A 17,452-nucleotide genomic window follows, 5' to 3' on the forward strand; every position below is an offset into this window, starting at 1 on the left:
GGAAAGCTCTCAGAGAGAGCCCTGGGAGAGAGGCTTATCCTTCTCACCTTCTGCTTTGCTTACATTGTATAGGTATCCTGAAGAATCGGCTCCAGTACCCTCCGACTTTGCAAGGCCTGCCCTCCGTGGGCAGGATGGCCAACGACCTTTCCTGGTACAAAACCTCCACCTTGGGCCACCGGGCTGTCCCCGCTGCTTCTTACGGCAGGATCTATTCAGGGGCAGGGAGCCTCTCTCAGCCCGCGAGCCGCTACTCTTCCCGGGAGCAGCTGGACATGCTGATGAGGAGGCAGATGTCCAGAGAGCAGCTGAGCCGCAACACCTCCGGCGAGTGCCTAGAAGCAGTTGCCAGCAGGCACGGCTCTCGAGAGCGTTTGGACACCATCCTGAACAGGCCTGGGTCAAGGGAGCACCTAGACACGATCCTCAGCCGCCACGGGTCCAGAGAGCACCTTGCAAGCATACCCAGCAGGCATGGGTCTCAAGAAAATGTAGCAGAAGCAGCTTCTGGACACGATCAAAGAGATCATGGGAACACCCTACCCAGGAGGCAGGGATCTAGAGACCATCTAGATACTTTGCCCTGTAGATTTGGGTCAAGAGAACCGCTAGACTGTGGGGGAGCAGTCAGGGAGTTCTCTAGGGAATGGCTAAACACTATGCCGAACAGGCAAGCCTCGAGAGATCGGACGGACACACTGCCAAGTCGAGACCCTTCTCGAGAACAGCTGGATCTGCTTTCCAGGAAGCAGCCTCTGAGGGAGCAGCTGGCAACAGCTAGGCAGACGTCGAGAGAGCAGCTGGACTTTTTATCCAGAAGATCTAATTCCAGAGAGCATCTGGACATAGTGCCTGGCAGGCAGGCTTCTCGGGAAAACCTGGAGCCTCTTTCCAGACAGCAGCCTTCCAGGGAAAACCTTGAACTCCTCTCCAGGAGGCTCCCTTCTAGAGAAAATCTAGAAGCCATCCCCAGCCGTCACCCCTCCACAGAGCAATTAGATATCCTTTCTTCCATCCTAGCATCTTTTAACTCCTCTGTCCTGTCCTCTGTGCAATCATCCAGCACTCCCTCAGGCCCACAGACCACACCCACGCCTTCCGTGGCCCAGACTTCCTCGACACCCTCCATGCCGTGCCCTTCACCACCTCGCTCTGCAACATCCCACAGTATTTCCGAGCTCTCGCCAGACTCAGAGTAAGTGGCTTCCTTTCTGAGGGGGCATTTTCCCCCTTCTTGGTCCAATTCGTGTTGCCTGTGACCTATCAAGTAAGGTGGGCGAATTTAGAAATGTGGATCTCTTTGTTGAAGAGAAACAGCTGAACGAGAGAAAATCTTGATTCAGGGGTGGAGAAGGTATTCGTATGTCAGGGAGGGTTGTGATTTTCTTGCCCTGAACTAGGTGCTTGGGATTCACCACCACTCAGTGTGGTCTAAAAGCCCCATCAGTTGCAGGACTGAGCTGAAAATTATCGCTGGAGAACTTTTGGCTGAAAATTGGGAAGCAGTCGGGAAGTTGAAAAATTGTGCAGAATTGCTGGCATAATCTGGGGAGGGGGACACATTTCCTTAAACTCATAAACGCAGTTCGTTCTGAACAGAGATGTTCTGTTTTTAGGCGTCTTAAGAAAGAAATGTCCATCTTAATTATATCTTTCCTTTCTTCCCACCCCCCTGCAAAGAATAACAAGAAGTGAAGGTCATTCCTGAGGGGTCCAGCTGCTGTGAGAACAAAGGAAGAAGCAGGAATGGTTGCTGGGGCCAGGCACTTCCAGCAGAGGATTGGGAATCCCTCAGGGCACCTACCACGGAAGGACTGAGGCTGACTGGGGGCCCAGATCAACCACGTGGAGAACTCGTGGGCCGAGAGTCAGGCAAGACCTGGCTGTGGAAGAAAGGTGTCTTTGAAGGGGGGGTACCTCTGTGCCACACTGGCCACTCTCCCTGCTCCGAGGGAATGAGGTGGGGAAGTTAACACACCACGAGCAAATCATATAAACAAAAACAACAACAACCCAGACCAATTGAAATCTTCCTTTCTGATACATTTCTATACTCTGTGCAACCGTGAAAGGGTGGGAGGGTCCGGGAAGGGGTTTTTTATACCTTTTTGTAACTTTGTAATCAGAGAGAAGAGAAATTTCTATGGTTATTTTTACGGTCCTGCTGTTTCCGTTGCCGTGATGCTGATCTCATTTGTCTTTGGCAGTGATAACGTCCGAACTGTGGCATGATGCTATGCAGGCTTCTTCTCCAAGTGAGGGCTCCTCAGAGGGCCTTGCAGGGTAGGAAAAATGGAGCGACAGATCATTTGAAGGCCCTCTTCAGACTGCCCTTTAGGCAGGCCCCTGCCTGACATCCTCACGGTGGCAGCACTAAGTGGCGGCCATCTTGCTGGGGAAGGGGCAGGCCCAAACACACCCACCACTGGCCCAAGCCGTCAGTCCCGTGATTGGACCCTTGAATGCGCCAAAATTCCCACATTCCCTTAGCCAGGAGCTTTCGTGGAGCTCTTGTGAATGCTTCCCCATGTGGGCACAGCTTTACTGCTTCAATTTAGAGGCCTCGCATATATTTTATATGCTCTTCCATACACGGCCTCCGTCCTCTTCTCAGACATTTTTGCAGCCAGAGTGGGTATTGGGAACCATCCGTCCTGTGAGGCTGGGCTGACAGTGGAGAGATGGAAGAATCTGAGCCCTCTAAGGTGCCTCTTCCTAAACTTAGCCTTGATCCAGCCGTGGCGCACATGAGAAACTTGCGTTTCCCTTCCTCTTTCTCATTCATTTTCTTCATGACAAGGGCATTAACCTCGGTGCTTTGCTGTCAGCCTACCTTCTCCTACCAATTTCCTATTCCTTGGGCCTTGAGTGTGAATGTCATGGTATACAGTGTTTAGGACACAACTTCGAAAACAGGGTGGCTTGTTTTTTCCCCCGTGGGGCTCTTACATTTAACAGCAGCAGGAATTTAGCAGGTCAGGATCTACCCCTGACTACAGCCACCTGCTGAATTTTTTTGGCATCACACACACAGCATTGAAAAATTCAGAATGATATGTTTAAAAAACAAAAGTTCAGAAGTCCTGCCTGGGGTGTGTGGGGGCGGGAAATGGGCAACCTTCACTAAAAGCTGAAAGAGAGATTGGAGAATTCTCCAAAGCATCCCATTTTGAATGGGACCCCTGCCCTGAGGTTTCAAAAGAAATCCTTTGTGGAAAACTTATTTCCTTCCACCCAACCTCTCCATGTTCCCTCTCATCAAACGAAGAAGAAAGCATTCTGAGGATTCCAGACATTCCATTAATGTGATGCTGATCTCATTCATCTTGGCAGTGATTGGCCTAAACTGACAGGATGCTCTTCTGCATTATTTTCAAAACCTTGTTTTTAAAGGGTCCTTCAATAGTTTCCCCACCCGTGGAATAACATTATTTCATATTTGTGGTATGCTATACCACTGATGTAATCCACATGTGGTGAGGTTATTGATTACTCAGGAAGTATCTATGTCAATCTGAGGCTTATCCCATAGTGCCAGCCTTCCCCAATTCCCATCAGTATCAGTACCATGGTCGCCAATGGTCAGGGACAATGGGAGCCCAAAACATCTGGAGGGCACCAGGTTGCAGAAGGGTACCAGAGTGGCACCCCAAGCTTACGCAGAAGTGGCACCTGACTTGCTTCCACCATCTCTCCATACCTTTCATGCTGCTGCTCAGGTCTGCCACTGACTCCTGACATTCATAAGCAAGTGCTAATCTTCCAGGAGTTCTCTCTGTAATTCTGCAGTTTGGATACTGATACAGATCTAGGAAACCTACAAATATGAGCTATAGACCACAACCGAATTAAACAAGGGAGGAAGTCCTTCATTCATCGTTTTCATTTAGCAGTTCATGTCCTGGTGTGCATATATACAAAACAACACAAATATGTTCTCTAGGTAGAAACTAGTGAAATCCAGTTGTGATTTATGGTGCAATCCTATATATGTTATGGCGCAATCCTATACATGTTATGGTGCAATCCTATTGTTTGCATGGAAATGTCCCACTATTTTTATGGAGTTTACTCTCTAGTGAGTAAGTATGCATAAGGACTGTAGCCCTAAGTCTCATTACAGTAGTACCAAAGCATTTTAACTGTACACTTTCGCCTCACTTATTCCAGAATTAGTCAATAGCTTTGACTTGCTCATTTTTACACAGTACAGTACATGATTTCTTACTCCCTGGACTGTAAGCATTTCTCTCTTGTCTTGAAATTAAGTGAACATTTACATCATTGTATGTAGTTGTACATGGACACACACACACACACACACCCCTCTCCAGCTCTAAACCAAATGCATTTCCAGGTGCTTTTGTTTTTAACAAATTATAGCTCTCAATGGCCTTAAAAGATTCAGAAAAGCTGCTTTGCTGTCAAAAGCCATCCTTTCTATCCAGACATTAGAAGAAACGGCCTTCATCACTGCACTTGTGCTTATTTAAATTGAAATAGAAATGCGAAATGCACACAAACACACATAAAGCAACAACCTGTAATTCTAATTTGCTTTTCACACTTTATTCCACTCTTCCTTTGGGTGCCCATATACTCATTTCTTCTTTGTCCCAGGAGTGTGGCAGTCTAGTCAACTCTCAAGGGCACCCAGTTAATTTTGGGGCCTCGGTGCACAACTGTTTGTTTTCTTTTTAACCACACTTTTTTTAAAGCAATAGTGGGGTACCACTAGTGGTGTTTAACTCCACTTAGGACTGTTCGCCTCTCCAGATTACCTTTTCATTGTGCATTCATGATGATTTGCACTCATGATGGTGTCAGGGCAGTTATACGCAATCCCTGCCAGTGTTGTTTGCTCCTGCAAAAGTTTCAGGGTAGACAAACAAGTTGGTGTGTGTCCCATAAGCTTCCTGCTGAATTTTCACTCCACAAATGGGCTGAGGTGGAGAAGTGCCCCACTTTTATTGCGCCAGAGCGGAAGAGTGCCTTTCCAGACAGCAATAATGTGGTGACACTGAGGAAATGTTGCAGAACAACCAATAAAACCCTTGCCCTCGCCCTGATCAGAGAGTAGGACCTGAATGTTCATAAGGGCAAGTGATACAGTCCCTTCGTGGCAATGCGTTCTCTCAGAACCATCACCAAGAATTGCCTGTTTGAAAGCAGAACCGTCCATTAAAATCTCCAAGTTAGGGAGAAGGCAGCCTCCTCCCAGATATGTTAAATTTGTTTTCTTCCAAATACAGGGATAATTTGAGAAGGTTGCATCCAAATAACACCCTACACACACACACACACACACACACACACACACACACACACACACAGAGGAGTGTACCACATATCTGTCTGAATGTTTAAATTTCTAGCTCTGGTGGCCGAGAGGATTGTGCTTATAAGAGAAGCAACTGGTCTTTTGGTTCTATATAAGATCTACTTCCAATCTCAGGCTTCCCTTTCATGTTGATGTCTCTTAACTCACTTTCAGCGGCGACAATGCTCCGTTTACTGCCTTATTACCACAGAATGCTACAGCTTAATGTTAAACAAAACTGACTTAATGTTTACACTGGGGGACTTTTTTTTCTGTGATGGTCCAAGGTGTGTGGCAGCTGGCTTGTGGCCGCCCCTTCCACTCGCTCAGGCCAGACGCCTTTTGATTGGCCTAATTGTGACTAAGAAAAAGGAATGGGGTTTTTCTTTTTTAATGATTCTCAAATACATTCCACAGTCTGTTACCCTGGGAGGGAAAGGGCTCCCGTTAGCCTTCTGACCTTTCCCACTTGTTGCCTGAGCAAAGGTGGGATTGCTCCAGCTTTTGGTCAGAGCTGCCTTTATTCTCCCATGTAGAAATGGAGGAAACCATTATGTGCCAAGCCAAGAGGCGGGTGGCAATCTACCTCTGCTGCCAAGCAGAGGGCACAGTTATCACTGACCCTTGCAAAGGCAGAAGATGGGGGATTGGGCCCAGAAAAAAAAATTAAGCAGAACTTACTTGTTTATAAGAATCAAGCTAGGAAGAAACGAGGCTGAGAAGCAAGCAAAGACCCAGGCATGCTTTTGTGCAAATATGTAAAAGAAATGAAATGCAACTTCTTTCTCATGTAAAAGTGCAGATCATTCCAGACGTGCTGAATGCAAAAGTCCTTTGTGTACTCATCATCCCTGAATGTGACCTGTTGGGCTCCATTAAAGAGCTTGTTTACACTGGGGGGTTTTCAGTCTGTGTATGTATATATAGCCAAACCAGGATCCAGATTTTCTCTTTGTTCCACTGATCTCAAGAAAGATTGTCTCCTACTTTCTTTGGATGCTGTTTGTACTTTCTACCCTCTTTATAATTCAATTGATGTCTGCAATGTTTATTGATCATCAAAAAGAAAAGAAAAGTAAGCTAGTTGGTGGGTTGGTGGAATACTGGAGTTTCTGTTTTCATTTTAAACTGATTTATATTGGAACCAGGCTTTTCTCTCTCTTCGGGAAGGGCTTGATTGGGTAAGTGGCTATGTTTTCTTGTGGGTTCGATTCAATATCTAGAAGAGGCCCTGCCATCAAAGGAAAGCCCTCATCTATCTCTCTCTCTCTCTCACACACACACACATAACTGCATCAGTACAGATCTTTCTTACAAGGAGGCTTCCATTTTCAAAACCTCCACTTCTACTTCCCAGCATGTTGAACATGGTTTTGTCTAGGAGGGGTGCGAGGCCACCAAACCCACCAAAGCTGTGTGCAGATTGTCCTGGTCTACCAGGGCACTCCTTTAACAACACCAACCCTGTTTGTTAGTTTGAGGAAGAAAGCAGATGGGTCACGTTCAGAGGCGCTACTTCTGCCCGAGAGGTTTGCATGCCTCTTTGGGGGATAAGGAAAGGATCCACCGAACTCATCAAACGCTTCGCAGAGATGTGTGCCAAAAAGAATGACACTGAGCTATAGGCAAAAGTGTCAGCCTCTCTCATGCCTTCCTAGTGTTTGCTGTGTTGCTGCTGACAGCTGGCACTCTTATCACTGCCTTGAAGAGCTCAGAATGTTCCTGGGAAGAGGCATTCCCCATCCCTTTCTCTTTCCTGGGAGATGAAGTTGCCGTGCGAATCTGCAGAGCGGTTCTTTGATTGTACATGTGGTGGCCTAGGCTCTGGAGAGCATTTGTTTTGGTTGGTTAATTCTATTTTTCGTCTTTCCCTCCCCCTCTCCAGTTTGTTGGCAAGGGGCAGAGAGAGGTCTGTGGACGTCCTCCCCAGCCATGTAAAATTGTACCATGAAAGCAACAGATTTGGAAATAAAAGATAAAACACAGTGTGGCTCCCTCGCTTTGTGCCTGTCTGCTTCTTACTTCTTCTAAATTTTTCAATCATGGGAAAAAGTATGGCAGAAGTGCTTATATGATGATGAGCCATGCTGAAGTTCCAGGGTTTCTGAAAGTTTAATGATGAGGATGAGGAAATTAAAAGACTGGTCCTCTCCACTGGATAAAATGGTACCCCGCTGAACAAGACTAGGGAGCTTATGGCCCTCCAGATGTCGCTGGACTCCAGCTCCCATCAGTCCCCGCTAGCATGATCAGTGGTCCACGGTGATGGGCACTGTAGTCCAGCAACACCAGAAGGGCTCCTAGTTAACCACCCTGGTAAACCAGTAAGAATCACTTGGAGAACTATTGGACTATAGGGCTTATTCTGTTCAATTTACAATGTGAGTCTGTGCCTACCTCCTCAAGATTTAAGTCCCACATTTCAATACAGCCTACCTGCTTCCAAGTAAATGTGTGCAGGACATACTCCTCTCTGCATGTCTCCTCAAAATTCATTTCTGTTGAGTTCAGTGGAACTTAATCCCAGGTAAGCGTTACAAAGGCTTGCAGCCTTAATCATGAATGACATCAATCAGTGCTGTTTTTCTAAAAATATGTTTAGGGGTACTCTCATTTTCCTACTCATATTGAAATACTGCCCCTCAATGAGGCCAAACTTAGATTCACAAAATATTTAGGGGTATGTGTCCCCCCAGGAAAAAAGCACTGACATTAATTGATTACTATTTTTTTTATTGATGATCAGTCATCATAGTTGGATAAGTATCTCTTGGAAAACAATAGCTAAACATGGAAGGAAGAAAAAGTAACTCAATAGCTTTGCCCAACTTTGGAACACTCAAGAAATGCGTTACTGAGCCTACCGGAGTTTTATTTTCCTCTTGGCAGTGAAGAAGGATAAATATTTACAGCAAACCGTGGATCCACCCTCCACTCCACCCCATGAACAATCTTAAACTTGCTTTCTTCTTCCGGCTACTATTTGAGCTGACTCCAGAGTGAAAAGCTTGTAAAGGGCATACGAGCAATTGCTTTGCTAGGACAGACCAAAGGTCGCTCTACTGTAGCGTCCCATTTTCAACAGAAACCAGTCAAATGACTGGGTGGTCACAAGCAAGGCATGAATGGAGGGACATTCCCCTGTCCTCCATCTCCAGTAACTGATACATAGAGGCTCTGTCGATACATCATGACTAAAAGCCAGGCATAGGCAAACTTGGCCCTCCAGATGTTTTGGGACTACAACTCCCACCATCCCTAGCTAACAGGAACAGAGGTCAGGGATGATGGGAGTTGTAGTCCCAAAACATCTGGAGGGCCGAGTTTGCCTATACCTGCTAAAAGCCATTGACAGATATAAAAGCAAGAGTAGGTCACCTTATCCAAGCTTTGATTATAATAATAATATTAATGATGATTAATAATAATAATAATAATACCCCACCCATCTGGCCAGGCCTCCCCAACCACTCTGGGGAGATGCTCCTTCAGGTATACTGGGCCAAGGCCGTTTAGGGTTTTAAAGGTCAGCACCAACACTTTGAATTGTGCCCATCTCCTAAGCATCAGGTCCCACTGATGGAATGTCAACCATCCTGAACTGTTAACTAGTAATCTACATTTGAACAACTAGTTTTTAATTCTACATAGACATTTAAAAAAAAAACTTCCCTCAAATATCTACAAGATTATCTGTGCTGTGATCACAGGGGATCTAATCTCATTAAAATCTGTATTGGAAATGCATGCACACTGTGGAACTGACAACGCAGACTGGCGAAAACCTGGTGGGGAAGCCCTTTGAAGTCAGTGCTTGCTAAAATGAGGGAAAGTGGTTTTAAAACAATTCACAGATGGCACTAGACACCCACGAAATGCCACAGGTTAATATCTCTTTCATCTGCTTTATGTTGAAGAGGATGTCAACAGTTATGTTCCATATTTCCATATATTGTTGGGATTGCAAACTGGTACAATTGTTTTGGAAAAAGAATCTCCGAAGAAGTTTCTTCTATGATGGGACAGGTGATATACAACCTGATCCAAGGCTTGCTTTGTTAAATCTATAGCTGAACATAGTAATTTACTTAAAGACCTACTAATCTTCTTCATGGCTGCAGATGGAAATATTGGAAAACATCTACTAACTTAACCCTAGAGGCATGGCGGTGTGGAAGATGCCCCTAGCTGGGTGCCTTGCTTTGCACTTCTCATGGTCGTGTCTTTGTTTAATCCCACCTGGGACAAACACCTAAGGGCATTTCCTTGACAATCTTTTTTAAAAAAAAATCTGAAGCATGGCATCAAGCTAGGTGCCCTCTTTATTCTCTGCTGCAGCAAAGGACAGCCTCCACAGATGAGTCTAATGAGAACTGCCTCGAACAAAGAGAACCACAATCCTTTTATCCTGCAAACTGCCCTGAGATCTACTGATGAATGGTGGTATACACATTTAACAAATAAATGATTGGAAATTGTTTGAACTACAACCATGCACAGTTTACGTTTCTTTGTTCCCTGCTGGTGCTCAGTTACCCCTGTACGGACTCATACGCTGCTTTCTCAATTCCAAACAAAATAACTCTTGAGTAAGCAGTTACAATATGTTGCAATATGATATACCTCACTTACCTCTAACCTTCCCTGTTCATATGTAACTGTCGGGTTCACACAAACAGTGGCAGGCATCTCACACTCCCCGTCTTCTCTTTTGCTTCAGGATGCTAGCAGAGTAGAATTGCAGAGCTGAAAGGGACCTGGGGGTCATCCAGTCCAAATCCCAGCAGGAATCTCAACATCATCCACAGGAAGATGGAACACAAACCCTTATGGAGAAACTAAGCATCTTGGAGCGATAAGAAACACAAAGACAGCTTTGAAACTGCATGGCCCATTCGGGGAACTGGAAAGGATGGTGTCTGGGAAAATTGGTTGAAACAGAGGGTGGAAGGCACCTACCTGATGTAACCAACTCGAAACCATTACACAGACCTGCATAATGTTTGACTACATCATTAACATTGTTTATGCGTGGGATGTTTCTGTGGGGGGGGGGTAATATGGGGATTGTTTGTTATATGTATGTATTTTTGAGGAAATGAAAAAGACAATTAAGCTTGTCAGCCAGCAGCCGTAATAGCAGGTAAAGTCCAACTGGCAGTTAAGCTGCTGTAGGACACTAGCTTTGGGATGTGATTTGTCTCCACAGGATTTGCACCTTCCTGATTGTGAAGAGGACCAAAAATTAGCTTTGAAGCAACAGAACTCATGGGCAGGTAAGAAGCAAGAACCGACTACAAGAAAGCGAGCAAAGAAAACTAGGCAGGCACAGGAGAGTGAAAGCGTTAGTGATAAGAGTGAAAGGTCTCTGGGTCCTTTTCTGCAAGGACCTCGTTTATAGCTTAATTGAGGGGTTGTGTCTCTCTTGCTTAAGTGGCAATTCAGCCTTGAACAAGCAGATAAGGAAAGGAGTGGTTTAATGGGAATCCAATAGCCGGTAACCGGATAGGAGGAGGGGAAGAACAAAGCCTAAAGTCTGCCTTGCTCTTGGCTCTAGCCATATTGTTATAGACATAAGACCTATCTGGTCCAGTGAGTCAGGGTAATTTACATTATCATTGTGCAAGCTTCATGCAGAGAAGAGTAGGGCTACAGCTGCCATGACTGGCAGACAGAGATGATCATAAGCAGACATGGAGATGGAGTGGACCCTCTTTTGGTAATGTTCCTATGAGCAGACGTACACATCAACACATTTGCTTCTCTCCACTTAACTCACCGTGGCCAGCCAGGTGTCCAAGGGGAGCCCATAAGCAGGACCTGGGCACAAGAGCACTGCCCTACTCCACTTTCCAGCAGCCGCTATTCAGAAGCATGCCACCTCTCACTGAGGAGGTAGAACATACCCATCAGGGTTAGTAGCCCCTGATAATCTTAGCCTATGAGAATTTGACTCATCCTCTTATGAGGCCATCCAAGTTGCTGGTGACCCCCCCACTGTCTTTGTGGGACAGCATTCCATAATTTAGCTAGGTGCTGTGTGAAGTATTTTCTTTTGTCGGTCCTGAATTGTCCAACGCTCAACTTTATTAGATGTCCAAAAATGAACAGCCTTATTTACTAATTTCACAGAATTTATACACTGCTTGATTGTACAAAAACAAACAAACTCAAATAGAATAATACGGAGTGTTAAGTTGTGGGTGAACATATCAGACAACACAGCGATTCTTCAAACAGCTCTTGTTTATTCACAGGCCAGAACAGAACTGAACTGAAGGGTTCAGCCAGCCTGCTTATATAGAGCTCCACTAGAACGCAACAGTAACTGCTTTCTGTAACTATCCAATCACTGAACGTCACTTTCAATCCCTTATTTGCATATGTGGACCTGAGTGAAACTATCTACAGAATCCCCCTGCTGGCCCAAGGTGAGAACTTCAGTACATAACACAGAATATATGACTTCGACCATTTTTGCCCCAATGTGTACAGTACACTGACACCATGGAAGCCGAATGCCTTGGCTCCTGAATAAATTGGCTCCCGAACAATCAAAACCCAGAAGTGATTGTTCCGGTTTTTGAACGATTTTCAAAAGCTGAACGTCCGGTGTGGCTTCCAATAGGCTGCAGGATGCTCCCATGGCCAATCGGAAGCCGTGCTTTGGTTTTCGAATGGTTCCGGGAGTCGAACAGACTCCTGGAACGCATTCTGTTTGAGAACCAAAGTACGACTGTACTTACATTTGCCATTTTCTGTTTCTCCATGCCATGCAAAATTTTATAAACATTATCATGTTGCTGCTTTCTCACCTTTTTTCTGAACTAAGAAGTCCCAAATTCTTCAGCCTTTCTTCACCAGGGAGTCACTTCATCCGCTTGGTCATTTCAGTTGCCCTTTCTGAACTTTACCAGGGCTCCACTCAGCAGAATGAGTTGGAGTCTGCCCCCAAGCGCCATTCTCTGCCCTGTCCCCTTCCAAATGCAGCAACCACATTTTGAGGTTGGTGAAGTGATATACACATATGTGTTGCCATCATTCTAAAGATGACCCCACACCCATAAGACCACTAAGTCCACAATCTGAAATTTCCTAACAGTATTGCCGCATGGCCTGCTGGAAAGTCCTGTGATTGTTCTCATTGGCTTGACTGCATCACATTTGGGTCTTGAATCTGTGAGCCAGGCTCCATTGTTGTCATTTCATTCATTTCCCCCATAATCATCTAAAAATAGTAAGGTGGCATACTGGTCATGATTCAAAGGGTTTAACACACAAAAACAAAACCCACTGCAGTCCTACATCTTATCTTGTTATCAAGGTCATGGCGTACACAAAGGATTGAATTGCCATCTGCGATCTATAATTTCATAACAAGATAAGGAAGGTGACTGGGGCCTTCCATGTGTGTAACTCATAATAGCATGGGCCACGATTCCACAGAAAAGAGCACACCATGTTCTCCAGGGTTTGGCAAACACCAGCACTTGCCATTGGATGCTGATTGTAGAACACATCAGCCAGGAGAATTTGCACTTCCAATGTGAGTCTCCTCAGATGCAATAACATGTCAGCCAGACAACAGCACTCAAAGAAGACATGGAGCAGAGTTTGTGTAGGGTGTGTCCTCTGATGCCATCCCAGGCTCCAGGTGGTGTAAGACTCAAGGGGTTCCAGATGCTTTTCCCTTTGGGTTTGCATTTTCTTTTGGAAATGAGGCACAGTGGAGACTGGTATCTTTATGATATATGGTTTATTTACACATATATGCAACCTGAGTCTACAATGGAGGGGTTCACAGTGTTAACACCCCCAAAAGATCCTGCTTCTCTCAGCTGCAGCCTTGGATTCAAACAGATATCAAGCATTGCTAACCCTCTGCTTGCTGTTTTTCCCATAGCTTCTTAACATCACACAAAGCTTTGCCCTAAAAACTCGGGCGTCGTCTTTCTAACCATCTAAGAGCTGGAAGAGGGGCCCCATCCATTTGTCTCCTGGCACAGGGCCCCTTTCCCTCTTTTGTTTTAATGGCCCTGGCAATCACCTCATGAGGAAGCTAGCCTGACGTATATTTGAACACTCATTTTTATTTATTTGTTTGTTAAATTTGTATCCTGCCCTTCATCCAAAAATCTTAGGGCAGTTCACTACATAAAAATACAAGATAAAAAACACAAAATACATAATAAATGCAAGAGCAAAAGCAAAACAAACCACGGTTAGCCACTGTGAGGGCAGAGTGATGGAATAGATGAGCCTGTGGCTTGATCCTACAGGTCTATTACATTTTTAATGGTTGCGCACTAGATAAAAACTGCTTAGTAATGGAATTATGGAGAAAAACAGAATTTTGGGAGACTGGTAGTTGGCTGGAGGCAGTAGAATAATTCTTTTGATATCTTAAACAGAATAACTGCAAGCAAAGCTAACTATATAAAGCAGGAATGAGAGTCCTAGGATGCAAATACCATTGGCTCGGGCCAGCACTGCCAAAGGTCAGGAATGATGGGAGTTGTATCTGGAGGACCGCAGGTTTTGTGATGTAAGAGGAGAGGCCAAAAAGAGGAAAGAGAACGGACCCAGAGTTGTGGCACACAGAGACAAATAAAAACAGATGTTTTAATGACAGTGCCAAAACAGATATCAACAACATTCTCAACTCCCTGAGGAAAGCATGGCTCAGATTAGAAAAGCGTAGCACACAAGCTGCTATCACAGCAATAAGACTTAAGACCAGTAGTTACAGAAGCAGCAGAAGCTAGATTTATAGGGATTAGAAGCCTGGCACCCACAAATTCATAACAATATGTTGTCATCATTCTAAAGATGACCCCACCCCCATAAGACCATTAAGTTCACAATCTGAAATTTCCTAATGGCATTGCTGCATGGGCTATATGAAGCACTGGAAAATCCTGTGATTGCTCTCATTGGCTTGACTGTATCACATTTGCATCTTGAGTGTGTGACCCAAGCTTTATTGTTGTCATTTAATTCATTTCCTAATGTAATAATCTAAAAATAACAAGGTGGCATGGCATGCTGTCCTCTGGTCATGATTCAGCAACAGAGAACTTAACGAGACAAAAAACAAAAACAAAACCCACCACAGTCCAACATCTGATCTTGTTATCAAGGTCATGGAGTACACAAAGGATTGAATTGCCATCTGCGATCTATAATTTCATAACAAGATAAGGAAGGTGATTGGGGCCTTCCATGTGTGTAACTCATAAGAGCATGGGCCACGATGCCACAGAAAAGAGCACACCATGTTCCCCAGGGTTTGGCAAACACCAGCACTTACCAATGGTTGCTGATTGTAGGACACATCTGCCAGGAGCATTTGCATTTCCTATGTGAGTCTCCTCAGATTCAATAACAGATTCAGTAACAGATACCAGAACAGAGACTGGTATCTTTATGTTATATGGTTTATTTATACATAGATGAGTTCAGATGCAAAAACATTTCAGCCAGACAACAGTACTAGAAGAGGACATTGAGCAGAATCTGTGAGGTGTGTTGTCTGGGGAGTGGCTGTGGCCTGAGGAGAGTCCTGAAGGGTGGTTAGAGATGCCTAAGGATCAGCTTTGACCCCATGCCTGAGGCTGCCCACCTCTGCCCTAGACCTCTGAAGCCAAAGAAGAAGCCTTCAGATTCTAGCATGTTCTACTGCACTCAAGTCCTGCTTGTGGGCTTCCCATAGACCTATGATTGGCCACTGCGAGAACAATATGCTGGACTAGATGGGCCTTTGGCCTGATCAAGCAGGGCTCTACTCATGAGGAGGAAAAGGGACAGAGAAGGAAGATGAGACTAATACGATTAAGGCACTCTGCTTCTGAATTCTCACTGGTTGATGTGAACGTGCCAACACTGGTGGAGCAGAGATGGTGAGAGTCACCCACTTACTGACTTTCTGCTAATATTTCCAGTCTCGATGATTTGTGGGGAGGGAGCACCTAGTTTTGCCATCCACTGCCTGATACCTGTGTCTAGAAGTGTGTTCCCCCCCAAAAATAAATGGGTACAGTTTACATCCTTCATTCATAGTTTGTTTATTTTCCACCTTTAGGAACAGGTTATCTCAAGGTGACTTGGAAATAAAATGTTTTTAAAAGCATTTTTTACTAATTGTTACCCATATAGTCCAAATAACAAAATAGAATTTCCTGGGACAAGCACATGAAAACCAAACCAAACAAAGGCTGGCATGGGCTGTTATATTCATTCACAAGAAAAGACGATAAAGCTGGTTATACAGATATTTGCAATGAGATACAGACAGGTAAGTAGAGAGCACCTTCGTAAGAAAGGGGAGAACAGGAGTGTGGTGCACCTGACTTTCGGAATATACAGAAACATAAACCTATAGCTGAAACCATCAGAGGCACAAGGTGTACCAAAAATAAAAGGCTCCATAAAGGGGGGGGGGGGAACCAACTTATTCAATGTTACTTATCCCACATTTCTTGAGAAACTTCTAGAAGGGCAAATGTAAATTTCCTTTTTTTATTTATTCAATAACATCCCACAATTTTTAAAAACTACAATAAAATATATAATAAAAAATGCAACAGCTGCGTTTTCATTTTGTTTTTTAAATGAGAACCAAATAAAACAAAAAAAAAGTCTCCTAAAGGGAGAGTCTATTTAGCTTTTCTGGAATTGGTAAGAATGGCAACTGAGAACAACACCAATCCATCTCTGAACAAGAAACAGAAAATATCTTATTTTATAAAGGTAGGCTATAGCGTAGGCAAATGAGAACGGTCATGCAGGATGGCCAAGTTTTGAAGATGTAAATAAGCAAAGAATAGTGATTGCTTTAGGGGGGGGGGACACAAAGACAAAGCAAATTCATAATGAATTCTGGGTAGCATAAAATTCCCAAGGGGCTTTGGGTACAAAAAGGAAAGAGTATTGAGTTAAATCCCTGTTGCTAAGGGTCAAAGGGTTATTTGAGGAATTTTAATGATCAAGGCCAGAGTTTATCTGAAGTTTGTTGGATGGTCAATCTATAATTGAAGGTCAAAAGTGTACCTGAAGTTTGGCTTATCAATTACTAGTCTAGAAATAATGGAATACATTTTGTGTAGGGAGTATGCAAACATGACAAAACTGAGAGTCATAAAAGTTGAAACAAAACTCATCCCACCACCTGATATCCCCACCTCTGCACTGTCAGCAGGTGAGCTTTCATACAGAACTGGGTAACATTTTGGACTTAAACAAAAGCTCTCCTTTTAAAATTTGTAACAATAAATGTTTAAGAACTATTACTGTGTTAGATGCTTTAGATTTTAAGATTTATGTGTTATTACAAGATGGATATGTTCAACAATTCTAACTTGTTAGGACAAAACCTAAACGGAGTCTTGCTTTGTTCCAAACAGGCAATGATCTGGATCAGAAATGGCCACCATTTTATTGATTACAGGTGGGTGTTACATTCCCATGTTGATGAGTCCCACCTGCCCCTCAATTCATTCTACAGCATGTTCATGTGTCCATTATATCTAGGTTCTCTTCTTGGGTCAATGAGTCCATCAGCTTGCTCACCCCATGGCTCAGATCCAGGAAGCCCAAGAGCCGCGCTTATGGCGAACGGAAACCCAGTGACCCAAGACGTAGTGCAGTCAACTTAACTGCAAGGGAGCCAAGGAGGGAGTGGTGTCTCAAAGATCACCGTCAGGTATTAATAGTGAGCAAAGGGGAGCACACAGTTAGAGAGCTGTCCGGCCACAGCACACATTGCCAATCCTGCTGCCTTTTATCACACATCAGGTAAGAGGGTGATTCTTGGGATTCCCTTTCTAGCATTCCCCAGGGAAGGGAAGGAGGAGCTACTGGCATAGACAGAATGGAGTGAGTGTGTGTGAGAGAGAGTGAGAGAGACATTAGCTGCCATCTGAATGCCACAGCTATGCTGTCCTCCTCACCATACACATAAAATGCAAATTGTGAATATAACTAGTGTGGAAATTTGGAAAGCTAGCTTTGGCTGCATACACAGTATCTCTAAAGTATATTTGGAGCACATTTCCCCCCTCAAAGAATTCTGGACACTGTAGTTTACTGTTCACGGTAGTTTCCAATTCCTAGCAATCCTGAACAAACTACAGT

The 17,452-nt window shown here is 44.4% G+C and overlaps 2 protein-coding genes across 2 annotated transcripts in view; both read left to right on the top strand.

Moving 5' to 3' along the window:
- CELSR3 (cadherin EGF LAG seven-pass G-type receptor 3) overlaps window positions 1-7,305 on the top strand; it is a 91,606-nt gene extending 84,301 nt beyond the window's left edge. Inside the window, exons 35-36 of the mRNA XM_083727099.1 lie at window positions 73-1,195; window positions 1,681-7,305. Coding sequence (XP_083583225.1) covers window positions 73-1,195; window positions 1,681-1,708 — 1,151 coding nt within the window. The 3' untranslated portion in view covers window positions 1,709-7,305. The remainder of the gene's footprint in view (window positions 1-72; window positions 1,196-1,680) is intronic.
- Window positions 7,306-17,017: 9,712 nt separating this feature from the next.
- Window positions 17,018-17,452, top strand: part of SLC26A6 (solute carrier family 26 member 6) — a 33,822-nt gene continuing 33,387 nt past the window's right edge. The window contains exon 1 of the mRNA XM_083721368.1: window positions 17,018-17,113. The gene's annotated coding sequence lies outside the window, so the exon portion shown is untranslated. The remainder of the gene's footprint in view (window positions 17,114-17,452) is intronic.

This window comes from Podarcis gaigeae, assembly GCF_964106915.1.
Source record: "Podarcis gaigeae genome assembly, chromosome: 2".
Lineage (NCBI taxonomy): Eukaryota > Metazoa > Chordata > Lepidosauria > Squamata > Lacertidae > Podarcis > Podarcis gaigeae.